The sequence below is a fragment of the Salvia miltiorrhiza genome, chromosome 8 (genome assembly GCF_028751815.1).
Source record: "Salvia miltiorrhiza cultivar Shanhuang (shh) chromosome 8, IMPLAD_Smil_shh, whole genome shotgun sequence".
Lineage (NCBI taxonomy): Eukaryota > Viridiplantae > Streptophyta > Magnoliopsida > Lamiales > Lamiaceae > Salvia > Salvia miltiorrhiza.
The window spans coordinates 26,032,562-26,060,457 of record NC_080394.1 but is presented as its reverse complement, the minus strand read 5'-3'; the positions used below and the strand labels follow the sequence as shown (position 1 = coordinate 26,060,457).

The following is a 27,896-nucleotide window of genomic DNA, read 5'->3' as shown; positions in this document are numbered from 1 at the left end:
GTTGCAGTCGGAATAATTTCTCGATTTCTATTAGCACTAATAAAATATAACTGCTTCTGTTTTTCGATTAATAAATAACATGACTTTGCTAAGTCAGTTATAACTTGAAAATAATGATTATTGAATGGCTCAATAATCCTCGTCGCGTTTTTCTCATACTTATAAAAGTATAAAGCTAAAATAATAACTTCGTTTTTGATAAAAAAAAAATCAGGACCATAAACTGGGTTCATATATAACTGGCAACTGGGTTTCATTTACTAAAAGATGCGATATTAATTATCGCGATACCATATTAAATAAAAATAAAAATGCGGGTCATTACATACTACCCCTCTTAACAAAAATTTCGTCCCGAAATTTGCATATATCTGCTAAAACAGTTCGGGGTATTTTCCTTCATCTTGTCTTCAAGTTCCCGCGTAGCTTCTCTTGTCTGCGGTGTCTCCATAAGATTTTCACTGATGTGATTGAGGCTGATTTCGCAAGTGTCCACGTATTGCTGGCAAGGGGGTATGGGTGTTCTCAATTGATGAACCTCGTTGTCTGTTGGGGCATTGCGTGGAGTAGTGACCTTTTTGGCCACAATTGTAACAACCGTTAGTCCCAGCTCGACAAACACTCCTATGCATCTTACCGCAATTTGGGAAAGGTGAAATTCCTCTCTGACCTTGGCTATCCCCAGTTGGCTCGAGGTTAGTCTGTGCCTCGTACCTTGGTTGAATAAACTGTTCGGCCCGTTCATATTCTTGCCATACTTGCTTATTAGTCTGATTGATATTGTCTTCGTTGTTGTCCCACTTGCGCTTCCCTTTGAGAGTATGTGAGGCTACTGGTTGATCATTTGGCGTTGAGATCAACGGTGGGGCTGACTTGTCTGACGGCATTGCAGCTTCAATGTCAAGTGCCCTGTTCAGAGACTCCGTGTATGAGAGTCCTCCGTGGCTTGCTAGAGCCATCTTAATTTCGTACCGCAGTCCGGCACAAAATTTCTCTGCCATCTTCTCCTCTGTGTCCACTTGTTGCGGAGCAAACCTAGACAGGTTGCAGAATTCTTTGTCGTATTCAACCACAGATTTCTTTCCTTGCTTTAACTCGTAGAACTCAGCTTCTTTCTTCTTCCTATAGCTTTTCGGAATATATTTATCATATAATCCTGTCTTAAAATCTTCCCAAGTATAACTTGCCCATTGTTCAGGTGTCAAAATTTTTCGTCGTGCTTCCCACCAGAAATCAGCTGATCCTGTTAGCTGGAATGAGACGCAAGATAGACGCTCCTCATCAGTACAACGTAGAAAGTTGAAAATGCGTTCCATTGCACGCAACCAAATCTCAGCTTCAGCCGGTTCACTCGTTCCGTCAAACGTAGGTGGGTTTTGCCTTAAAAAGAGTTCTTCGACTCTCCTAGTTGGGGGCGAAGGGAGTGGGTTATGTCCTCGAGCATCTTGTGGTTCTTCGGGTACAACGTTACGATTTCTGCGATTGTTATTGTTTCTCACAGGGCGTCCTCTCTTAGGCGGCATTCTGGTAGCAAAGATGTGCCAATTAGTAGACTCTAGCATAATCTAATACAAGCCTCAAAAGAATTCTTGTACAGGTTAACTTATTCTAACTTGTAAACAAGTCATAACTCCAATGACAACATTGATGTAGTAAGCTTTAAGGGTCCTTAGCATCTCATTTCCATGAGTCATATCAATTCTTAAGCATATAATATCTCATCATCTAAACTGGATACTTAGGCATAAGTCATGGAGATTTATAGCGGCTATAAAATCATGAGCTTAAAAATTATTCTATACGCATCACTTATCTTGCTGCCTTCACTATAGCCACCAAAAGATACAATCTAATTTCTTCTATGTTTGCTTCTATGTTCTGTAGTAGTGGTGATCTCATATCTTAATAGCTCTATGTTCATAGGGATTCATTCCATAGGCATACTTAATCGCGCTTGCGTAAATCATTTCATTCAATAACAACATAACATAGTTATTAACAGTTACTCACTTTGCTATTACGATAATTTTCACTTTTTGTAAACATTAACTCAAAACTTGGAAGAGCATACCATTCTGCTTCGTTGAGTGTGATACGATGAAGTGCTGAGCTTTGTCGATTGAATTATAGACACTTTAGTGATCCATTCTAAGTTTGGCTTAAATAAACTCTTAGGCTCAGAGCAAACGAACTGCTCTGATACCACTCTGTCACGACCGGCCTTAATTAAGGATAATTAATCCGGGAAAACCATGACTGGGGAAGGGAAATTAAGAAGCGGGTTTAGAAAGGGGTGCATAAAAGAATACTCAAAGAGCTTGGATACGCGTGAAATATTCCTTAAAAAGGAAAAAGGCATAGTTCGCATAAAAAGGGTACTCAAAGAACTTGTATACGCGTTATATTCCTTAAAAGGAAAAAGGCATCGTTAGGGGCTTGGCTAAAACATTATCAGAGTTTGCAACGGAAGGTGTAATTGAAATAATCAGTGTTTACAGCGGAATGCATAACTGAGATACATGTATGAAGACATGTATCCTTTCTGAGCCTTCTTTAAGTTCAACAAAAACTCCACTCAGCAACACTTCATCGCCCATCACAACTCAACCTGCACAAACATAAACATACGAAGGGCTGAGTACAAGAGTACTCAGTGGGCAGTGCCAAGCATATAACATAATATCAACAACAAAACACAACTTCGCATAAGAGGCATAAGTTTCTTTCAAATCCTTTGCTCATTAAACATTTCCATATTCATAAACAACATGAGCGCATTCTTCATCATTAACAATCATCAACACGCATCGTGTCGTGGAGAAGGCCTTCCCCAACGAACACGGGCATCGCGCCGTGAAGGGGGCCTCCCTCAGCGGTCACGGCATCGTACTATTGAGGGAGGCCTCCCCCAATAGACGCTGTAACACTGGCTTACTGGCATCGCGCCGCGAGAGAGGCCTCTCTCAGCGGACACGGGCATCGCGTCGTGAGGAAGGCCCTCCTCAGCGGACACGGCATCGTACTGTTGAGGGAGGCCTCCCCCAACAGACGCAAGCATCAATCACAGGCATAAACTTATCAGCGTAAAGCATTCAAGCGTAAATAAGCGTAATCAAGCGTAAATCATTTAGCGTAAAGCATAATAAAGCATACCATACTTGAAGATCCAATTTGCATTATAAAGCATAACACATGCATAACATTTTATTTACGCGTAAGAAATTGCCCACCTGATAGCAAAGTTTTGCTAAGGTGCTCTAACTCCTTGTGTAGTTCTTACTCTCGCGCTTGACCTTAATCACGAGAATATAAAATAAGACATTGCCTCGAGGAAAATTCTTAATTAATGAGAAATCGTAATTTAACTATGCATGAATCTGGTATGCATGAACTAATACTCTGAGCGATAATCGGGAATTCTACTATTAATCCTCGTTAATAGATTTAGCTAATTCTCGTCTAGCGCGGTCGAATAAAACTGTGATTCTTCCTTCATCATCGGAATATTCTAGTCGTAAAATAAACTTCGCATTTGTACTTGATTGAAAAAAAAACTAACTCGACTTTAAACGAGGTGTGACTTTGTAGAAATTATCGGGCTTTTCGATAGAAACATCATTACTAGCGTAACCTCAAATAATTAATAGGCTCAAACGAGAGTAGCCAATTAATTAAATAAACCAGTGGCTTTAAAGAAATAAAAGATAATAGTTCGCTTTGAAGTCCGAAGTCCAAAAACATTAATTAATAAACTGGGCGACTCATTTATTGAATAAGAATCGGCTCGCTCATTGATAAATAATTGGGCTTCATCATAATAGATACTGAAATGCTTAACTGAAAGAAGTAACTTCAGCTCAAGCTTTAAAAGAATTAAAGCCCAACTTAAAAAGTCTTCGACCCAAAACAATTAAAATAGGGGTCCAAATAATAATTAATGTGGACTGAAAAGAATTAATCTTAGCCAAAAAGGCAATTTAATCGGCCCAAATGATGAATTAAACTGGCCCAACGAAATATAAATGGGACTAGAATAATAGCCCATCATAAAATATGCATCAGCCCAACTCCTTAATTAAATCGAGCCCAATAGAAATAATGAGAATGGCCATTTAAATAAAAGACTGGCCTAGTTTGAATTTAAATGTAAGCTCATCAATTAAAATCAAGCCCGAACTTAAAAGTCTTTGGCCCAAAACAATTAAAAGGTGAGGCCCAAAATAATTAAAATTGGAAGCCCAATTTAAAAAAAAACAAGCTCAAAATTCGGCCCACAAAAAGTAGAGGAAAGCCCAAACAATTAAAATTTTAAAGCCCAACTCTCTCTCTTTCTCTCACAAACTATCGGACTCTCTCTCTTTCTCAAAACAATTCACGCCTTTCTCTCTCTTTTCTCTCTCTCAAGGAGCTGCTCGCCCCTTTTCAAACTCAGCGTTCGATCGGCCCTCCCAAAAATCGGCCGGCTTCTTCTTCCTCAGCCGTTCAGCCATCACTGCTCCGGTCAGCTTCGACCGGCGACTCATGAAACCCCGGCATCCCAGAGCCCATCATCGAGCCCTGATTCTGGAAATCATCGCCGCTGTCGCACCTCCGTCTGGAATCCGGCGAGCGGTCGCCTCCTGGAAGCAGCGCCGTTCGTCTCCCTCGTCTCAAACATGGAATCGGGCGGTGCCGGCCGCTCTCTCTCTTTCTCGGCCAAGATCTGATCTTGCCGGCGTCAGCTGTCCCTGCGCCTAGTTCCGATGCCAACGGAAGCTCCTTCGTCGTCGTGTAAGTTCTGCTCCGGTCCCTGAAACCGGTTGGTCTCCTCCCTCAGCCATTCCGCTTCCGCTTTGATGTTCCTGAGTTTCCGGCGACTGGAGTAAGAAGGCCTACGCCTCTCACCGCGCCGCTGCTGCCTTTGGACCATTGCTGCTGTTCCTCCCGGCGGCAGGTGAAGGCCCGCCGATCCGCTGCTGTTGTCGGAGTTCGATGGAACAGCAAGTGTTTGCCGTTGCCATCGTCGGCTCAGCTTCGACCGAACGGAGCAACCGCCCTTCTAAAAGCTAAGTCTTTGTTCTATCTTCCTCTTCTTCTTTGTATAAGTCTTTATATAAACAATGGTGTGTGGTTTGAAGTTAAAGGGGTCTGTTCTGTGTTCCTATTTTGATAAAGTTAGAGATTAAACTAGGAACTGTGGTTTGCTAATGTCATAAGAATTCTCATCGTCTGACTCATGTGAAGAAATTGAATTACATATGAACTGATTTCTGTGCTTGTGACTTTGCTAAGTCCATAACCTATACTCATCTATACATTCAATATTTCTTCTTAATCATGCTTGTTGGATGAAATGCAAATGGGATTCGAATGAAGGGAGCTTAGTATATACCTGTAATTGCTTGTTGTTGGTGGCTGTTTGTTGCCATTGAATTTAATGAGGAGATAGCTGAAATTTTCAGATGCTTATTGACATATGCAGGGGAATCAAGAATGGACTGGTGGAAAAACTTAAACCAAAGCTTACATGTTCGAAGTTTGGCAGCAGTAAATGAAATCTCTCATTCCTTTGGTTGTTGAAGAACTAAGGAATGAGTAAAAGGGCTGATGATAGCCTTAAAGAATCGAATATGGTGGGGAGCAAAGGGTGGTGGGTAGCTGATGGAGTAGGTGGGAAGTTTGGTGGAGTAAAGGCGTGTAAACTTTAATTGATTGGAAAAAAAAAACTTTTGCTTTTGCTAATTGATTTGGTTGTCTTCTTGATTGATTCTGTATATTTAATCGCGTTTTTGCAATCAAATACTGGCTTCTGCTCATTATTCGTGTATAAATTAAATACGTATATTTAATCTGCGTTGCAGTCGGAATAATTTCTCGATTTCTATTAGCACTAATAAAATATAACTGCTTCTGTTTTTCGATTAATAAATAACATGACTTTGCTAAGTCAGTTATAACTTGAAAATAATGATTATTGAATGGCTCAATAATCCTCGTCGCGTTTTTCTCATACTTATAAAAGTATAAAGCTAAAATAATAACTTCGTTTTTGATAAAAAAAAAATCAGGACCATAAACTGGGTTCATATATAACTGGCAACTGGGTTTCATTTACTAAAAGATGCGATATTAATTATCGCGATACCATATTAAATAAAAATAAAAATGCGGGTCATTACAGTATCAGTCCGCTGAATCCACATGGCACGCATTAAGTAATCAATCGAAACTGATCATTCGACTGATACTTCAGTCGGCATCTTCAGTCTTCAGTCTTCAGTCCTTCGTTCTTCAGTCTTCAGAACAACAACTAAACTAGAAAAAAAAACTCTGACACTTGAGTTCAAAATAGTTCTAGTCTATTACAATTGAGACCTATTGATTTTGGTATCATCAAAACTAGGATAAGGATATTTCATTAAGTTCCCAACAAACATTCTAAGCAAAATACCCTTAATTTTATTATTTTTATTTTAAATTTTGCTAATACTTTAAAACTCTTAAATTTTAAATTACAAAATTAAATTTTGAAAAAAAAATTTGACCCAACCCACCCTATATTTTCGATAGGAAGGGATTTTCGGTTTTTGATACGTTAATCTATAATATATAAAAGAGGAATTTCCCTCCGTTTCTTCCCTCTCTTTTTCTCTCTCTTCTCCCATCATTTTTTTCATTATTTTTATATATTTTTTAATTTTTTTCTAAACATTGTTACATTTGATTTATGAAAAACATATTCAATATGCATCTTAAATTTAATATAGTATAAAAATTATATAAAATAAATTTAAAACGAATAAATTGTGAAAAAAATAAAATTTAAAATATTTTATTTTCTCTCTCTTCATTAAAAATTTACAACTTTTTATTTATGTTTGTGTATGAAATTTTTGATTTATTATTTATGACGTGTAATACTCTACAATAATAATGTGTTAATGCTAATTTTCATTATCGAATAATTTTTAAATTATTTAATAACTATTATTATCATTACACTTTTATACAAAGTTGAAAATTTACATTTTCAAATTCAGGATGTTATTTAGTTATTGATGTGAATTAATTTATTCTATTTTATTTATAAAACATATTTTGTATTTGTTTATATTTTGATTCTTTTTAATATTTATATTTATTTATATAAATATATTATTTAATTTCAATATTTATCGTGCATCGCACAAATGAGTGTACTAATTTGAGCATGACTTATGTGTTCATATTATAAGTGAAGCATATATGGGAAAATTCTTTAGGAGTTAATCAAACCTCGAGGCCCGTTTTCCTTGAAATGGCAGAAAGTGGGAAACCCAGAGGGGCTTGTTCGATTTTATTTTCAAAGTTTTGATTATGCAATTGTTTATATAATATATAAATGAGCTTTTGTTTAATTCATGGTAAATTATTTCCATAATATGCAAATTTTCTAGAGGTAATATATGGAACTAGCTTATTGAGTATTCTATAGTAAATTTAAAAAATAATTTATGGGATAAATTTTTTAAAAATTGATCAATTTTTATGTAAAAATATAAAATTATCCCTAACATAAAAAATAAAAAAATGGTCATTCTATTTATCTCCCTTCCTCACAAGTCACACCATCATCTACTTCATTCCTCAATTATCTGTTGTTCGTGGCAGAACGACTCTCTTCTATTCATAAATTTGTTGCCGGCAGAGTCTTCTTCTATAGCAAGAATGCACCTGCTATTTGTTTTTCCAAGGCAGAACAACAATATGCTTTTCTAGAAAAAATAGCTTTTCCATCTGCTACTTGAGCCTAATCATGCGAATTTACTAGGTGAATTGAATTGTGTATATTTATATTTAGTTTCTTCATGTCTGTGCCAAGTTTGTTCGAATTTGTTATTTAAAAAAAAATTAGACACATATTTTTTGAATTTGTTAATTTTGACGTACGTAATCACCGTGAAGTGAGTGCTCACAAAATATTTCAATTGGGGCAAAGATGATTTGATGATTAGAAGTTGATTTTCAAGAATTGAGAAAAAAAATATGATTAATATTCTTAATTTAATAATTAGATCTATAAATTCATAACTTAATATTTTTGAATTCACAACCAGATTTATAAATTCACAACTTATTGTTCTTGAATTCATAATCAGATTTATAAATTCGCAATTTATTGTTGTTGAATTCACAATCAAATCTATGAATTCACAACCAGCTCGCTGAATTCACAACCGAATCGTTAGTGTTGGTTGTGATTCTTGTGAATTCAAGTTTAAAAGCTCGAATTCACAATTAGTTGTTTTGGTTATGAATTCAAGTTTTAAAATTAGAATTCACAACCAATTTATTGAATTCACAACTTAATATTTAGTGTTAGTTGTGAATTCGAGTTTTAAAGCTCGAATTCACAACAACTCTAGCTAGTTGTGAATTCAAATTTTAAAGTTTGAATTCACAGCTAGAATTAGTGGTAGTTGTGAATTTGAGTTTTAAAGTTTGAATTTACAGCTAAAAATAGTGGTAGTCATGAATTTGAGTTTTAAAGCTTGAATTCACGACTAACAATATTTCGAGTTGTGAATTCATTTAAACCTTGAATTCACGACTAACAATATTTCTAACTGTGAATTCACGCTTTAAAACTTGAATTCACGACTAACACTATTTTTAGTTGTGAATTCAAACTTTAAAAATCGAATTCATAACCAACACTAGCTATTCAGTTGTGAATTCGAGTTTTAAAGCTTGAATTCACAACTAAAATTAATGTAAGTTGTGAATTCAACTTATTGTGAATTCGTGGATAATTTTAATTTTTTTTATATGAAGGGTAAAATGGTAAGTGTGGCCAATTTTTAAATTTTTTATCTTAGCGACCAATTTTTAAATTTACTATTCCAAGTGGCTATTTTCAAAATCCACTCAATTTTCTATATCACGATAAGTGTCCGTGACAATCTCATTGGCAACACTTTTCAAGCCCAACCAGATCGATAAAATAACCAACGTGTTGGGAAATTAATGAAATATCTTTGTCATTGTTTTGATGATACCAAAACCCTTAGATTTTTCTTTTACTATAGACTAGAACCTTTTGAACTCAAGTGTTAAAGTTTAGTTTACTAGCTAGATTGAAGAATGAAGAATGAAGACCGCTGGACTGAAGATCGAAGAACTGAAGACACTTGACTGAAGATTGGAACTGAAAAGGCTGAAGACAAAATACTGAAGTATTTGAAGGACGAGATTTCGTTGAAGACTCCGTTATGACTGAATACTAGTGTTGGCCACGTGGAAAAAGCGGACTGATTCTTGAATCAAGTATCAGTAGACATTCTTCCTCGAACTGAAGACCTAAGTTTAAAACATGCCACGTATTCAAGCCAAGTACAACTACATTAAATGCAGTAGATACGAAGATCGTCCTCGCCTGAACAAGAGAGTTTCCTATTTCGTGCTATCTTTTCAGAAGCACCATGCTCCTACTGCTAAATACACCCTATCATCAACCAATCAGGAGCTTTGAAGATTGAAGCCTCAGCCGAAAATTCAAATTTGTCACACAACGAGGATCATCTTCAATCTTCACCGATTCAAACACTTAAGTTGAAATTCTGCCAAATTTGCAACTCAGCCTACTCATTTATTTTCAAAGTTTTATGCATTTTAAAGCTTTTCCGCTAGTTTTTAAAGTTTGTATACAAAACGAGAATTTGATGAAAGTTCAATAATTACTAAGCTACCCTTTAAAGTTTGTATGCAAAATAAGAATTTGGTGAAAGTTCAATATTTTGCAGGCAATTAACCCTAAATATAAAAACTCATTATAAAATATAAATATGAATCATTTTCAGCCTGAGATCATGAAGATTTATGGTAGATTCATAACTTTATTAGATGAATTCATGCTCTTGAATTCGAATCTCATAGATAACAAAAAAGTTAATTTTTGAAATTACAATATTTACCCAGCGAATTCAAACGTATTTTACATAAAAATTCAGACATTTACATAGCGATTACACAAAGATTAAATTTCAATTGTTAGATTATGTGTATATCAATGGTATAAATTCACTTTTATTTTATACTCGGGTTAAGTAGCAAATACACCCTTAACGTTTATCCCAAAAAGCAAAATGGTCCTTAACGTTATGTTTTGTGCAACTAAATCCCTAACATTCATAAATTAGAGCAAATAGATCCCTTAGTCTAACTTCTGTTAAGCTACAGTTACTGAATTCAGTTTTTATCATTTTTTGAGAGCCATATCATTCTATGCGGGTTTAGAAGAAGTTGGAGAGACTTCAAAAGTTCTTATAACAAACTTATCAAGGATTTCTCTGAGGGGGTTCGCAGTGGTGCCTAGGTAATTTCTCAAAAAATTGAACTCAGTAATGGTAGCTTAACAGAAATTAGACTGAGGGATCTATTTGCTCCAATTTATGAACGTTAAGGATTTAGTTGCACAAAATATAATGTTAAGGACCTATTTCCTTTTTAAATTTTAGGATAAACGTTAGGGGTGTATTTGCTACTTAAGCCTTTTATACTCTAAAAGTGATTTATAACCTAACCGCTCCCTGCCTATATATATATATATATATATATATATATATATATATATATGTTATAAACTAGAGAGAATAGAGAAGAGAATACGAATGAAGTGTATTCAATATGGGGGCTAAAGACCTCTATTTATATAAGTAGGAAGCTAGGGTTTTAGGGAGATTTCTTGGTCAACACACATAAGATATATCTAGAAGATATATTTACAACACTTCCCCTTGATTGACCAATCCCTAAAACAAAAATGTTGCCTCATTAAAACCTTGCTAGGAAAACCCAATGGGACAAAACCTAGTCGAAGGAAAAAGAGTACAACTGCTTCCCCTGAACTTGAAATCATTGAATATCTTTGAGTCGACGCATGCCGATCTCGTGTACCAACTTTCTGAATATCGATGTTGGTAATGCCTTGGTGAATAAGTCCGCCAGATTATCACTTGAGCGAATTTGTTGAATGTCTATATCGCCATCCCTTTTGAAGGTCGTGTGTGTAGAAGAGCTTGAGAGAAATATGTTTCGTCTTATCGCCTTTGATGTATCCTTCCTTGAGTTGCGCGATGCAAGCAACATTGTCTTCATATAAAACAGTATGTTTGGCCTTTGATGAAGCTAACCCGCACGACTCTTCACATTTCTCAATCATACACATTCTCGACTTGTTTCGTGGATTGCAATGATTTCAGAATGATTTAAGGATGTTGCAGTCAAGGTTTGCTTCACAGACTTCCATGATATAGCAGTTTCACCACATGTGAAAACGTATCTAGTTTGTGACTTAGCTTCATGTGGATCGGATAAAAATCCTGCATCCGAGTACCCCCACTAGAGTATATTATCAGATTTTTCTTGATAATATAATTCGAGGTCAATGGTACCCTTTAGATAACGTAGAATGTGCTTAACACCATTCCAATGTCTCAAAGTGGGTGCAACGCTAAATCTTGCTAGAAGATTGACAGAAAAAGCTATATCTGGTCTAGTATTATTAGTCAGACAAGTCAACGCTCCAATTGCACTTAGATATGGTACTTCTGGACCAAGTATTGTTTCACCCTCTTTAATTGGTCGAATTGGATATTTCTTAGTATCAAGAGATCTAACGACCATTGGTGATGCTAATGAATGTGCATTATCCATGTACAAGCGTTTTAACACTTTTTCTGTATATGTGGATTGATGGATAAACGTTCCTCCACGGATACGTTCCATTTGCAAACCAAGACAAAACTTTATCTTTTTCAAATCTTTTATCTCAAATTCTTTCTTCAAATATTTAGCAGCTTTATTGAGCTCTTAAGGAGTCCCAATTTAAATTTAAATAATCAACATAAACTGCTATGATTGCAAATCCACTTTCGGTTTTCTTAATGAAAACACAATTATTCTTGTATCCTTCTTTTAAGAGATACTCGCTCAGTCTATTGTACCACATACGCCCAAACTGTTTCAACATATACAACGACTTTTGCATTTTAATTGAATTCATGCTTTTGGGTTTTGACTGCAATCCTTTAGGCATTTTAAATCCTTTGGGAATTTTCATTTATATGTCATTTTCTAATGACACCTATAGATAAGCAGTTACTACATCCATAAGGCGTATATCAAGCCTTTGTGACACAGCCAGACTAATCAAAATCTGAAAGTAATAGCGTTCATTACGGGAGAGTATATTTCCTCATAATCAATTCCTGGTTTTTGTGAGAAACCTTGTGCTACGAGTTTTGCTCTATATCTCGTAACTTCATTTTTCTCGGTTCTCTTTCTAACAAAGATCCATTTGTTTTCAACATGGATTTTAGATTCCGGAGGTAGGGCTATATATTCAAATACTTTCCGATTATCACAGGAATTTAATTCCCTTTCTATAGCTTCTTTTCACTTTGGCCAATCAAGTCTCTGTTGGCATTCTGCAACAGCTTTTAGTTGAGGATCCTCATTTAAAACATGAAGAGCTATATGAAAGGCAAATATATCATCAACAATGATATTTTCTCTCTCTAGTATCTGATGTAAATAATTTATTGAGATCTCATGATTTTCAGATACTTGCAATTCTTCAGAAATTACATCATTTTTATTTGGTTGATTAGTCATTTTCGTCATTGTTTGGTTTCCATCTTGCCCCTTTCTTTTTCTAGGCATAAAATCTTTGGAACCAACTGGTCGACCATGTTTTTGACGAATTTTAGACTCATTTGCTGCCAAAGCTATATGTCCTTCAGGGACATCAATTTTAGCTGGAGTATTTGCAACATATATGTGAGATTGTGTCACTTTTCTTGTATCTACAAAAGCATCAGGAATTTGATTTGCAATCTTGTGCAAATGAATGATCTTTTCAATTTCTTGTTCACATTTGTTTGTTCTAAAATCAAAATGTGATAAGTTTTTCTCATTTCAAGAGAGTTCCTTGTGCTTTTCTGGATGTAGATTTGTTCCTCCTAATGTTGGAAATGTCATTTCGTCAAAATGACAATCTGCAAAACGTGCAGTAAATAAATCACCTGTAAAGGTTCTATATACCTTATAATCAAGGGTGAATCAAATCCAACATATATCCCAAGTCTTTGTTGGGAACCCATTTTTTGTTTGTTGTGGGGGTGCAATTGGGACTTGAACCATGCAACCAAAAGTTCGTAATTGAGAAACATCAGGTTCTCGGCCAAAAATAATTTGCATTGGGGAGTATTCATGATTGGCTTATGTCGAACTAATGTTGCAGCATGTAATATGACATGACCCCAAACAATAGTTGGGAGTTTTGATTTCATAAGTAATGGTCTAGCAATAATTTGAAGACGTTTAATCAATGATTCTGCTAAATCATTTTGAGTATGGACACAAGCTACTGGATGTTCAATTTCAATTTCAATAGCCATACAATAGTTTTCAAAATGCTTGAGACGTAAACTCACTAGCATTATCAAGACGAATTCTTTTAATTGAATTGTCTGTGAATTGAGCTCTTAATTTTATAATTTGAGCAAGTAGTCTAGCAAATGTTGCATTTCTAGTAGAAAGCAAGCATACATGTGACCATCTATAAAAAACATTAATTAATACCATAAAATATCGAAAAGGTCCACAAGGTGGATGTATAGGTCCATAGATGTCTCCTTTAATTCTTTCTAAGAAATATGGAGATTCAGTATTATCCTTCATATATGAAGGTCTAATGACTAACTTGCCTTGCGCACAAGTATCACATGGGAATTCATTTGTAGAAAGAACCTTTTGATTCTTATGTTGTGCCCATATGAATTATTGATTATTCAGCGCATCATAGTTGCTCCATGATGTCCAAACCTATCATGCCAAAGCTTAAAGCTTTTGTGTCATTGAACTTCACGTTCATGACATGGTTTGTCTCAATTGCTTTTATGAATGTATAATACATTCCAGAAGGTAGTGATGCTAATTTTTCTTTTGTCAGCTTATAGCCTGAAACAAAAGAATTTATGCAAAGATATTCATTTCTACCTTCCACATAATTGTCTCGATGTGGTATCCATTATTACGGATATCTTTGAAACTTAGTAAGTTCATTTTAAACTTACTAGAGTACAGGGCATTTTTAATATCTAATTTAGTATCATTTGACAAAATGATACACGCTCTTCCGGAGCCTTCAATGATGTTTGATGCACCTGATATTGTGTTAACATTATTCTCATCTAATGTCAAAACTTAAGGAAATACTTCTTCTTTTGAAGAATAATTTGTGTATTGTCACTATCACCAAGACAAATATCATAAGATTCTATATGATGTTAGTGTATAGATGTTTATGCCTTGTTAAAAACCTCTCCGCAAAAACCTTAAAGGAAAAATTCGGTAGAGGAAAAGAGTACAAGACACATATATTTACGCATATATTACACTAGTTGTCTCGTTAAAAACCTTAACTAAGAAAACCTCGTAGGAAAAAAACTTAGTAAGGAAAAAAGAGTACAACCATTTGGCCTTTAGGGCCATTTGACCTTCACGGTCTAATTTTCAAAAGCATGTAATATATGTTTCTATTCAAGAGCATGTAATATTCTTCAGGAATATTACTTGTGCTACTTTAATAGCATCAACTAAAGATCTTGAATGTAGTCCCCTTGGGATGGCCTAGTGGTTAGGGTGGTTGCCTGTTGTCCAAGAGGTCACAGGTTCGAGTACTCTCGGCCACAATAACCACTAGGTGGGGTGTGTGTGTGGTTTGTATTATTTACAATGTAATTTGATCAAAAAAAAAAAGATCTTGAATGTAATATTATTCAGAACACTACTTGTGCTCAAGGTCTAATTTTCATGAGCATATAATATGAATTGCTCTTCAAAAGCATGTAATATCCTTTAGGAATATTACTTATGTTACTTTAATAGCATCAATTTAAGATCTTGAATGTAATATTCTTCAGGAATAGTACTTGTGTTATTTAAATAACATCAATTATTTTTCAAGATTATATTTAAAAAAATACGCTGTATATATATATATATATATATATATATATATATATATATATATATATATAATATACAAAGTATATATCCACTATGAATTAAAAAAAATCCCAATACATGATAATATCAATACTGATTCAAGTAGTAGAGCATCGAAGTTTACTGATTATATAAAATAGTGCGAAACAAGAATTGCCACGTAGTAGTAAATCATATTCAAGATTTTGTAGAATAAGATCCAATCAAATTTTGCACTCTTAACAAACAAAAAAATTAAAACCCAATTATATATGTTTGTCATCTCACCGAAAGGGTGCACAAAAATATTGAGATTAAATCTATTGGCATCATAAATCAAAACAAGATCACAAATACTAAGTAATATATATTACATGAATCATTAAACTAAGTTTCTTTCGCTTACTGACATTTTGTATTGTTAATATAATATCATAATTTTTTTTGAGAAAATAAATTGATACAAGCTTTTCCAAGCTATTTGTCATTCGTGCAATTATGCACAAAAATAAGGGATAATCATATATATATTATCTAAATGTTTAATTGCTCAACAAGACATCTAATATTCTATGAAAATAATAATTATGCTATTTTAATAGCATCAAATTATAACCTTTAGGATTATTTGTATTTCTTCAAGGATAACGAAAATTATATCATTCGTAATAAACAATTACTCCCTCCGTCCATGAAAGAACTTCCTAGGAGGGAGTGACACGGGTTTTAAGAAAAAATATTGTTGAGTGTATTGAGTGTGGATAAAAGGTAGTTGGGTGTATTGAGAGTGGTGAAAAAGTGTTATAATTAATATTTGGAGTTGTGAAAAGTGAAAAGTAAGAGGATTATAAGTGGTGGGGTATAGTCCAAAAGTAGGTAGGAAGTTCTTTTGTGGACGTCCCAAAAAGAAAAGATAGGAAGTTTTTTCGTGGACGGAGAGAGTATAACATATTTGCATCAAACCACAAACATAAGAGGAATTTGCACAAATTTCAATAACAATCACTTTTATGCAAAAGCATATATGTTACCATGATTCCGTTTTCTGGTTATTTCCAAGCCAATTTATTGATATAAACATATTAAACAGTATAATATTCTAATACTTCAAAGTTTCTTTCGTCTGAATTTAGATGATTACTAAAATTATACGGATTGAAATTCAGATGAAAAGAAAATTAGTCGTACCTTATTGGAAAGACACAATTCTTTCCTAGGGCATACCTCCAATCTTTTTACGATCGAAGGAAGATGAGAGGACTAGAACTATCGTGCTGATAACGTGTTATAAACTAGAGAGAAGTGAGAGAATAGAGAAGAGAATACGAATGAAGTGTATTCAATATGGAGGCTAAAGATCTCTATTTATACAAGTAGGAAGCTAGGGTTTTAGGGAGATTTCTTGGTCAACACATAAGAGATATCTAGAAGATATATTTACAACAATATATATATCAGCGTTTGATTTATTGATTAATTTTTTTTTTTTTGAAGAAATATTGATTAGAATATTTAATCGGGAGATTATTTGATTAATTTGTCGGCAGGAATAGGGCCTTTTGATGATCTTCCAAAGCCTTTTGCATCAGCGTGGATTAGATTTCCAACAAAGCTGCCGTTAATGGTGGTTATTTGTCGTTGAAATCATAACCACTTCCTTTTTTAACATTGCTCATTTGACGGCCAAAATTCAATCTCCGGTTGCATAAAAAAACACATGACGTGTATTTGCATAATTTTATGGATGCTGATTTTGGTTTATTGTGTGTTTTCTATATTGTTTCGATATCAATTATAATAAGATATATGATGGCATTTTTGGCTTTGCTTAACTAAAATTAATGGGTCCCTTGGATACAATTAATATATATTTCAGACAGGGAAATCCCACCGACTAAATCTTGCTTTTATCATTTATTTTCTTTAATAGATTTTATCAGTAATATTTATTTTGATTTTTTGGAACGTACTATATAAAAATTAAGACAAAAATTTGGGTGACACTGAATGTATAGTATAGGTGAGACGGGTCGGAACGAAGTTGTGGTGGGGGTTGGGGCGGGTTTGGATGAGAGCCGGAGCGACTTGAACGCAGGTTGCGGGTCACAGGCCGGTTGAACACGGATAATTTAAAATAATTATTGTTGTAATGAAAAATAATAATCGACATGAAGGATGTCGAACATTTTTTTTCATTTTAAGATAATTATAATTTTTTACTTACGAAAACTTGTATTTTTCGTTTATTTGGTTAAGTAATTATTATCGTAAGAAAAAGTAATTATTAATATAAAAAAATTAATGTTTTAATGAATATAATAATACTAAAAAATAAAAGTAAAATACTATTGCTCTTGGAAATCAAACTCGGCCGTTGGCCGTTGAGCGCATGAGAGATGGTAAACAGAGAAGTATATCACTGAACAAGCACATATTAATTGTAAAAGTATAAATATTTTTTATTTATACTCTTTTGATGAGAATTGCTCATAATTTCACGGGAGAGCGCGGAGTCACTTTAGCCACGTATCTTCCACGCCATTTTTCATGATGAATTTTACCAATCAACGATCCAGTGACTTGCATGATACATAACAGCCAAATATAGATAACTATTGAATGAAAATATTCTTGTTACTGAGATTTTTTTTTTTGAGGGGTTTACTGATAAATTATTAGACTGTCTGTTATCTGTTATTATAGTAAATATGGATATGGTTTCATTTGATACCAAAATATAAAAATCATCATATAATGATGAATTAAGAAATCATTATTTTATTTCGAAGAATATGTTAATAAATAATCATTTTGTTTAATAAAAAATTAATAATAGTCATGATATATATATATATAAAATATTAATTTTAATTACTTTTTATATAAATAGACTAATTCACCTTTAATGAAATAGTAATAATAATAATAAAAAACATAAAGTTAAAAGAAAATATAATAAAAAATGGAAAAAGAAAAACTTAAACTAAATAAAAAATTGAAATTCAAACAAAACAAAACTACCCCCACCGGCCGTCCCCTCCCCAACTTTCTTTTTTTTTTTTGATCAGAAAAAGATTTCATTAAAAGAGAAAGAAACAGGTACCAGAGGTACCCAGGAATGGTTCTTACAGCAGCTTTGGTAACAAATCAAAGGAACACCAATTACAGAAATCAAAATCTTTTTCCAAAGTCTTGAACTCCTTAAACCAACTCCATGATCTAGCTTTAATCTCCATGAGCGTACCTTTGATATTCCACGCCTTCCCATCGAAGCGACTTGCGTTCCTTTGCTTCCACAAAACCCAAGTAATACACATCCACATCGCCTCAAGAAACTTGTCGCAATTCTTCCCCCTGCCCAGTTTAGTGAACATTTCGAAATGAGAGGAGATATGGCGGGGCCGCACTGAACTGCTCCCCAACCATTTTTGCACTTCATCCCACACCAACCCCGTTTTCGGGCAGGCAAGAAAAACATGGTCGATTGATTCGGGAGAATGAAAGCAGGCATTGCACATCATCTCTTCCTCATTCAGCTTCACTTTCCTCTTCCAAAGGTTGTCACAAGTTGGAAGCCGACTTCTCAAAATCCTCCATGCACAAACTTTTGCTTTATGTGGGGCAGGTGCATCCCAAATCTTTGCCAATGCTTCCCTGTTTCTAATAACGAACGTGCTAGTATTATCCCTCCCCAACTTTCTTTTCTTGTTTGTCTGCAACTCTGCAAGTATTATCCCCAACCCGCCGCGGTCACCCAACCCCCATTTTTTTTCTATGGGAACGGATCCAAGATTTGTCATTAGGGACTGCTAAATTTGTTAAGCATGAAACCTAAATGTATTTGTATGAGGGTAGCTAAAAATTTAATTTTGAATAGCTCGTATAGTTCGTTTTTGTGTCCAAGTAGAATTTTAATGAGCTTAAGAATATATATATCTCGTCACTTATTATAATAAATGAGAGTAATCATTTCAATTGATCTAACAACAACAAGTACATTGAAAGCACAAAAAAGGCTACATCTATGCATTTTTTTTAAAAAAAAACTTGTTTAATTTTGTACAAAAATAAACACTACAAAAAAAAGTTCCACTAGTGACATGAGGTTTGGTAGCTATTATGCGTGTCACAAAAATTAGTGACATTTGATGATGTATCTAATTACTATTAGTTACACTTTCAAACGCCACTAATTTTTATGACACGAATATTAGCTACCAAGCCTCACTAATATGAACTTTTTTTGTAGTGAAACTAATTTTCATTATTAATAGTTCATAATACTTTGACTACTGACTCAAACTCAGCATTTAAAATTAACTAAGAAATAAAAAGGAAACAAACATAATACAATTTTAACAAACTAATATAACAAATCACCGAAAAATGTTAAGCTATTATCCGGCCACCACCACCAGTACCGCTCGTGATATTCATGATAATTTATCCTATACATATTTAGGTGATTTACTTATGGAATTTTTGTTAAATGAGAATATGCCACCTATTGTAATAATTCTTAAAATTTTGAAAAATTGCATATTGTTATCCAAATTAATATTGGGGTTGCTTATAGGATTATGTTAACTATGCATATTCCTATAACTTTAATTGAGGTTTCTCCAAGTTAAAATTATTAAAAACATATATATATAATTTGAGATCGCAAGGAAGATTGAATATGATTTTTTCAATTTTGTTTGTTGAAAAAGTTGTTTTAGAAAAAATTTAAGCAAATGATATAATAAATGACTTTGCAAGTAAAGAACGTTCGAGAGAGGTCATTTTGTATGAAATATATTATATTTTGATATAATTGCCGTATTGTATTTTTTTATAATTGGCATGCATATTATATTATAATATATTTATGTAGGATCTACATTAGGTTGACTTATAAATGAACAAAATTTGTCCCTCTAAATAAATGTATTAACCATAGATCCTCAATAAATCTATAGAAGAAAGTAATGTCACTTCGCAACAAGTAACAACGACATCCAGGCCAAAAGGTGATGTATGCATAATATAAAGCGTTAAGTTTTTGCTAATGCAATAGTTGCTGGTATTCACTATAAATACCAAACAAAATTATGAGCAAGTAACTAAACTAAATTCTCAGAGCCATTGTTTCATTTACAATTTTGTTGGTCACAACCTTTATCTAGCTTGGTGAAATGACAGTAAGGTTAGGTCGTGAAATTTGTAAGCCACATTGGCTACTGACAAATTTAGTTGTATTGTTTTTTATGTGCAAAATATGCCAAAGCTTCAAACATGTACACAAGCATTTCAACTCGTCCGGGAAAGCTTTGCACTGGTCGTCTGCTGGCGCAACGTGGTACGGAAGCCCTAACGGTGCTGGAAGTGACGGTACGACCACGTATATATATATAAGTATTCTCACTGTAACCTAACCCTATATATATATATAATTAAGTATATGTTAAAGGAATTAAAATAGTATAGATGGTTGCAGGAGGAGCGTGTGGTTACGGAAACCTTGTATCAGAAGTTCCATTTGCTTCCATGGTGACCGGAATTGGGCCATCGCTATACAAGTCGGGCAAGGAATGTGGAGCTTGCTACATGGTACTATATATACTTAAAACTTACTATTGCAGAGTATCATTTAGGTAAAAACTTGTGAGCACCACATGGACGACAATTCAACAACAATAAGTATTAGTTAAATATTATAATTATAAATTAATTTTTAAGTTATAGTTAATTAGACGATATTAGGATTTAATAATTTTAATTAATGTCATTTTTTTAATCATAATTCATATAGGGGGGATGCACCTGTGTGGGGGGCCTCCTTTTTTAACTTCTTTTAGTTAGAAGTAGTGAGTTTCATGAATATAACTATTTTAGCAATTATTAGTTTGAGTATTGCTATATTTTTCCTGTTTTCAGTTTTTTTATTTGGTTCTGCTTTTTGATTGTTCTCTTTTGTCGTATTTTGTTTTATTCGTATAAGCAACAATACTTAATGCCACCTTAATTTCTAAGAGAGAGTGACACGCGTTATATGGAAAAAGTTGTTGAGTGTATTGAAAGTGAAAAAAAAGTTGTTAAGTTTATTGAGAGTGATGAAAAGGTGTTATGATTAATATTCCTGTTATGCATACTTCGTCAGAGAAAGTATAAAAAATTCACTCAAATCTGTATTATTTTATTGGGCTTTTAAATTTATAAAGAATCGTGTTTCGGACTACTTCTTACCAAATAAGATATTAGAGTGTCATGTATAGTTATATTATATACCCTAGTCACTCGTATCAAACAAGATATTAAAGTTTCATAGTTATTTTAAAAGGTCTCACCGTGACTTGGTCTTTAAATTTACTTGTTTAATTTATAAAAAAATTACTCCATCCGTCTATGAAAAATTTGCCATAATTTTCTTTTTGTTCCATCCACGAAAAATTTGTCACTTCCATTTATAGTAATAGGGTCCACGCAACTCTATTCACATTTCAAATGAGATTATTACTCCACTCACATTTTATTAAAATTCGTGGCATCCATCATGTGACAATTTTTTTATGGACACAGGAAATATAATTTTAATCTACTTCAATAAAACATGACTCGAGACTATTCTTTCTTTTCCCCTTCTGCATATGTTTGGTGAGCTAGATACTATTTTTGGTATATTTACATTTTGCAGTGATTTGTAATATTAGTTTGTTAAATTTATGTTATTTTTGTCAATTTTCATTTATTAGTTAATTTTCAAAAGTTAAATTTGAGTCAGTAATCTAGTTTTATAAACTATTAATAATGAAAATAATTTATTTTAATTTGTAGAAGATGGAACAAATTTAAAAAAAAAACGCATAGAGGAAGCTCTTCTGATATTTTGAATGTACGTATCTATCGTTGAATCAATAAAAAGAGAACAATAATTTACTATAGTACGAGTTTTTGTTCTAATTCGAAGTCTATATATTAAAACTCTAATTATACAAAAAAATGAACTATACGGACTGCCCAAAACAATTTGGACTCCAAACTATGTTCTAACCCCATCTAATATATCTTGAGCTTCATACTTCAATAAGTTTCTATCAACAAATTCTGGATCCACATATGATGCATGAAGTAGTTGGTTGTTTTTGTAGAATTTATATTTGGTGACATGGGGTATACACATGGCAGATAAAATGTAGGAAGCATCCGTCATGTTCGCGTAAAATGGTGAGGGTGGTGATAACAGACTTCTGCCCAGGAGGAGTTTGCTTATCTGATGCTGCCCATTTCGATCTCAGCGGGACTGCATTCGGCGCCATGGCCGTCCCCGGCCAACAAGACAAACTTCGTGATGCTGGCATGCTGCAAATCCGATTTGCACGGTTAGATTTCTTTAATTTTCTTACAAAGAATAATAAAATATATAGGGTAAATATCATGAAAACCCCTGAAGTATACCCGCTTTATCAAAAATATCCTGAAACTTTTAAAATATTTTCTAAACCCTCAAACTATCAATTTTTTATCAAATATATCCTGCATCTATTTTTCGGTCACCAAAAACATAATGTGGCTCGCTGGATGCCACAATGTAATTTATATATTATATTTTTTTAATGCAATAGCAAAAACGAGGTCGTTTCGTACCATATCATTTAAAAAAATTCTCTCTTAAATTTAAAATTCACTCATATCGTGTTTGAAATTCGCGCTAATAACCTATAATTAGGGATAAACACGATAAAATATAGTACGAAACGAAGTCGTTTTTTCCATGTCTTTTTTAAAAAAATAGAATATAAATTACATTGTGGCATCCGGCGAGCCACATCATGTTTCTGGTAACCGAAAAATAGACGCGGGATATATTTGATAAAAACCTGATAGTTTGAGGGTTTAGAGAACATTTCAAAAGTTTCAGGGTATTTTTGATAAAGTGGGTATAGTTCAGGGGTTTTCATGATATTTACCCAAATATATATGTATATAATCTTGTGCACCAAAACACCCAACTTTTGTCATTATTATATTACTCCCCCGTCCCAACTTTTAGTATCCATATTTTCATTTTAAATCGTCTCACATTTTAGTATCCATTTATATTTTTAGTAAAAGTAGGTGAAACCCTTATTTCACTTTTATTATTTTAAAACTTATGAACTTCTCTTTTGTAGAAAATGGGGCAAAAGGACTAGATATTTATAGGCATATATAAAAAATTTATTATTCTTCTTTTTCCTATGATAAATGTATCAATCAAAGAGAACGCACCTTAATAGAAAAAAGTGTATTATACATAAAATGTAAATTGTTTATTTTATGGACGAACGAAAGTAGAAATAAATCTTCATGAATGAAGGGAGTACTATATATTGTGAAATTTAGTACGGTTATTGAACTCTAACAATTTATTAATGTGAATTTCATGAAATGCGTTGAATGCACACACTCTTGCTACTACTTGAAATATAAGAAGATAAAATAATACTAGTGTATATTCTTAATTTAGTATATATGTTGTTGGATGTGGTGTGGTAGGGCTCCGTGTGACTACTCGGGGAAAAAAATCGCGTTCCACGTGGACCAAGGGTCGAATCCTAACTACATGGCGGTAGTGATCGAGTATGAAGAAGGTGACGGTGACCTGAGGCGGGTGGATGTGCAGCAAGCATCGAGTAGTGATTGGCTAGAGATGAAGCAGTCATGGGGCGCAGTTTGGCAGCTGAACCCGGGATTTGAGCTCCGCCCTCCTCTCTCCATTCGCCTCACCTCTCACTATTCACTCCAAACTCTTGTAGCCAAGAATGTCATCCCACTTGCCTGGCGCCCCGGTGCGACTTATAGGTCCCTTGTTAACTATCTTTGATTAATATTGTGGTTTTTGTTTGATTCCGAGCTGCACTTTCATATCTAAAATTGCATCATGGATTCATTATTTTAATTAGTGGCTATGAGTGAAATGTGGTGGTCATCTTAATTTGGCGAGCATTTTCTTTTTGTTTCTTGTCTTTTTTTGAGGGGAAAAAGAAAATGATTTGTCAAGTAGTTTTGGCCGCCAATGCACAGGCCAAGGTTTGTATGCCAATGTAATACATTCGTATTTAAGTATAATACACTAGTGATTCTCATACATATGTGTCTAATACTTACGACCTGATTGATGTAAATTAATTCATTCAAAATTGGCTCAACTTCATATCTAGCCTAAATGGTAAGATGTATAAATTTATTACCCTACTTCATAAATTAAAATATAAATGTTATGTAGCTATTTTGTGGAGTATGTAATTTATCAAATATATTTCTTATGATCTCTACTTATTTTTTTGACTTATTTAACATGTCACTCTTTATTAAAAAATAATTTAAAAACTGTCCACGTCAATTTGGAAGATTCGATTGTTTCAAAAAATAAAATGAAGATACGTAAAAGTGGTCAAATTTAGAATATTCCATCACTATTAATGTATTCATTTTTATTTTATTGTCTCTATTTCTCTTCCCTAAATCAATACAATATTAGTATATAACAATTAGTATATTAATTGGAGATATTTTTCGATGAGGGAGATGAACACTGGTCCCAAAATTCAGTTACAACCTTGGTTATTCTAAATGATTTTGCCCAATGTTGCAAAGGTACATGTTTTATGGGTTTGAATTATATAATTAATGGTGCCATTGTCATACATATATACCAGGGGTATGACCCTTAGGTCTTTCCATTAGATTTGTCTCCCTTTGTTTCTTGTACTATATACTCTCTCCATCCACGAAAAAGTGTCCCATTTGGGTGTCGGCACGGGTACTAAGAAAGTTGATAAAGTTGTTTTGAGTGGGGTAAAAATTACAATAGGGATAGTTCTAATGATATTGATTAGTTTGTTAATATTTTCTTGTCTTTTAGTTGTTGAGAGTTTAAACAATCCTATTCTTTATTGAGTTCGATTTTAATGTTAAAGACTAGTATTTAATTTTTATGCCTATATTAATTCTTGTGTTTTTTTTTTAACATATTCATTCTTGTTTTTTATGCCTTTTTTAATGTTAAAGACTATTTAATTTTTATTTTATTGTATAATTGTAGAGAAATCAATTGATTAGTTGGCACTAGTTAATATATAAAAATAAAATTAAATTTACTTTAATTTGTCAAAATATAAATATAAAAATTATTATCCACACATATATTATGTGTGGTTTAAAAAAATTAATAGAGGTGCACATCAAATATAAAAATAAACTATATACATTAAATAAAATAAAACTTAAAAAAGAATTACCGCTATATAATAAATGTTACAAATAAATTTTCTGCTACACATTTTAAATGTCAATAACTAATTGAAAGTTTCAAATTGTTTCACCTACACATTTTTCAAAATATGTGTGGGTAAAATATCAATTAAGAAAAAAGCTCGTTCGAAATTCGTTCGTTTTCTAAACGAGCCGAACTCGAGCCCGAATCCGAGCTCGATAAAATTATCGAGCCGAACTCGAGCCTGTGCATGTTCGGCTCGTGAGCTCGCGAACATGTTCGGCTCGAACCTATTCGCGAGCCTATTCGCGAATAGGCTCGCAAATATATTTGCGAATAGGCTCACGAATATGTTCGCGAATAGGCTCGTGAATATGTTCATTAAATAATAATTTTATATATTTTATTTGTTAAATATTAAAATATAAAAATAATACTCATAATAAAAAAAATACTACTAACTTGATAAATTATCTATTTGTTAAAAATAAATTACTCCCTCCGTCCCATTAATAAAGACATAGGTCTTTTGGGCACGGAGATTAAGGAGAGGTAGATTAGTTGTTAAAGTGTTGTGGCCCACCACTATTAGTGTAGTTGATTAGTTTTAATTTAGTGTATTTATTTATTTCTATTTAATGTTTTAGTTGAATTTTAAATTTTTGTAATTTCATTAATTTCGAAAATTTTAATTAATTTAAATGAATTAAATAAAAAATTTGTCCAACCACCACCTCCGACAACCACCACCGCCTCACAAATTCAATCCCCAATTCATACCCAAAATCGAAACCCAAATTCAACCCCCAAATCAAACCCAGAAATCAAACCCAGAAATTCAACCCCCAAATCCAACCACCACCTCCGACAACCACCACCGCGAACCACCACCGCCGCCTACGACAACCACCACCACCGCCACCTCACAAATTCAATCCCCAATTCATACCCAAAATCGAAACCCAAATTCAACCCCCAAATCAAACCCATAAATCAAGCCCAGAAATTCAACCCCCAAATCCAACCACCACCGCCGCCTACGACAACCACCACCACCTCAGAAATTCAACCCCCAAATCAAACCCAGAAATCAAACCCAAAATCGAACCTGCAAAATCGAACCCAAGAATCGAATCGCGGCAAACCCTAGCCCCTAACCCAAAAATCGAAGGAAGGCGGTCGCGGCGCGGCCCCAGTGCCGCCGTCGGCTGGAGAAGGAGAAGCAGGCGGCGACGGAGAAGGAGAAGAGAGGGGGAGGGGCGCCGCGCTGTTCGGCGGGGCTAGGGCTAGGTCTCGGCCCTCTGCCCCGTCAGTGGTCGGAGAGGCGAGGGGTGCTCGGCGGTGGTCGGAGGCTCGCCGAAGAAGCTGGATTGAGAGAGAGAGAGAGACGAGAGAGTGAGAGAGGCGGAGAGCTGGATTGAGAGTGAGAGACGAGAGAGTGAGAGAGGCAAAAACAAGATTAGGGTTTTTTTGTCTCTTATTTATACCATAATTAAGGTGCAATTAATTAGTGTATCTTATGTTCTAATTATTTCCTTTTTTGGAAATGTGTCTTTATTATTGGGACAGCCCAAAAAGGAAAGTGTGTCTTCAATAGTGGGACGGAGGGAGTATAAATTATGATTCATAAATAGTCTAGTAATATATGAACAAATATAATTTTTTATTTTATTTTAATGATCCCTTAATATATAAATAATTCGAACCAAGCTCGAATTCTAGCTTGAATTTGAAATCGAGCTTGAAATTCGAGCCGAGCTCAAGCTCGAGATAAACGAATAATTAACGAGCCGAAGAACCAAACTCGAGCTTGGTATTATATAAACGAGCCAAGCTCGAGCTCATTTTTAGGCTCGAATTCGAGCTCGAGCCAAACTCGAGCCAAACCAAATCTTCACGAACCGAGCCTGAGCCTGGAGGTATTCGGCTCGGCTCGGCTCGTATACAGCCCTAGCGAAGAAAGACAAAAGAAAAGGCAAGAAAAAAAGCGGTGTCATCCGACGAGCAAACTAGAGCTCTTAAGGTCATGGAGAACATGGTCAAGGTCATGAAAATTTCTCCTAAACCCAACACGACCTCGCAGATGACATCATCTGGGGTAGGGACACCTTTCAAATGAATCCTGACGAGTTGACGTTTCACTTGAAGAAAGTTGAGGAAATCAAACGACGCAATGAAATTTAGGATTTAATTTTTATTGTAATGCAATTTTAATTTCAATAATGTAGTGTTAAATTTTAATTTAAATTAAATTTATGTTGTTAATTTAATGTTAATGTTAATTTTAATTGAAAATAATATTAAAAATAAAGATAAAAATAAAAAAAAAATTTAAGAATCATGGTGCTGGCCCTCGAAATATGAAGGGCAAAATCTTAAATTATGGGGATCATTTTTAAGAGTCCATATTAAATTATTAACTCTTTAATGTGAATGCTCTAAGGAGTAAATAGTGAGGTAATTAGGGGTGAGCATTCGGTTATATGGTTCGGTTTTTGCTAAAACCAAATCAAATCATATTTTAGTTCGGTTCTAAAAAAATCGAACCGAACCGAATTAACCGAACAAACCAAAATTTTTATAATTAAAATCGAACCGAACAGAAAAACCGAATTAATCCGAAGAAAACCGAAATTTTCGACAAAAAACC

At 33.9% G+C, this 27,896-nt stretch overlaps 3 protein-coding genes across 4 annotated transcripts; 1 reads left to right on the top strand and 2 right to left on the bottom strand.

The window, feature by feature from the left end:
- Nucleotides 1-392: 392 nt before the first annotated feature.
- Nucleotides 393-5,827, bottom strand: LOC130997294 (uncharacterized). Of its 2 annotated transcripts, XM_057922563.1 has the most exons (4): nucleotides 5,507-5,827; nucleotides 5,372-5,428; nucleotides 3,231-3,293; nucleotides 393-2,608 (listed from the first exon to the last, which is right to left on the bottom strand). In XM_057922563.1, the coding sequence occupies exon 4, from the start codon at nucleotides 1,560-1,562 to the stop codon at nucleotides 459-461; it is 1,104 nt and encodes a 367-aa protein (XP_057778546.1). In that variant the 5' UTR covers nucleotides 1,563-2,608; nucleotides 3,231-3,293; nucleotides 5,372-5,428; nucleotides 5,507-5,827; the 3' UTR covers nucleotides 393-458. The 2 variants fall into 2 exon arrangements, 1 of the variants encoding a protein (XP_057778546.1); XR_009093034.1 differs by lacking the exons at nucleotides 393-2,608; nucleotides 3,231-3,293 and adding an exon at nucleotides 4,360-5,140 and having other exon boundaries at nucleotides 5,372-5,827.
- Nucleotides 5,828-18,134: 12,307 nt separating this feature from the next.
- LOC130998247 (uncharacterized) lies at nucleotides 18,135-18,809 on the bottom strand. The gene has a single exon (XM_057923679.1). It carries the CDS (start codon nucleotides 18,807-18,809, stop codon nucleotides 18,135-18,137), a length of 675 nt encoding a protein of 224 aa, XP_057779662.1.
- A 1,129-nt stretch (nucleotides 18,810-19,938) lies between these two features.
- On the top strand, nucleotides 19,939-23,963 carry LOC130997293 (expansin-B15-like). Its single transcript, XM_057922562.1, has 4 exons — nucleotides 19,939-20,382; nucleotides 20,489-20,601; nucleotides 22,177-22,370; nucleotides 23,527-23,963. The coding sequence occupies exons 1-4, from the start codon at nucleotides 20,187-20,189 to the stop codon at nucleotides 23,852-23,854; spliced, it is 831 nt and encodes a 276-aa protein (XP_057778545.1). The 5' UTR covers nucleotides 19,939-20,186; the 3' UTR covers nucleotides 23,855-23,963.
- Nucleotides 23,964-27,896: the final 3,933 nt, after the last annotated feature.

Bases quoted from the DNA above. Each gene is read 5' to 3' on its own strand.
- LOC130997293 (XM_057922562.1), top strand. From the start codon at position 20,187: ATGACAGTAAGGTTAGGTCGTGAAATTTGTAAGCCACATTGGCTACTG. The intron at 20,383-20,488 runs GTACGACCACGT...AGATGGTTGCAG, and splicing joins TAACGGTGCTGGAAGTGACG to GAGGAGCGTGTGGTTACGGA. The intron at 22,371-23,526 runs GTTAGATTTCTT...GTGGTGTGGTAG, and splicing joins CTGCAAATCCGATTTGCACG to GGCTCCGTGTGACTACTCGG.
- LOC130997294 (XM_057922563.1), bottom strand. From the start codon at position 1,562: ATGCTAGAGTCTACTAATTGGCACATCTTTGCTACCAGAATGCCGCCT.
- LOC130998247 (XM_057923679.1), bottom strand. From the start codon at position 18,809: ATGACAAATCTTGGATCCGTTCCCATAGAAAAAAAATGGGGGTTGGGT.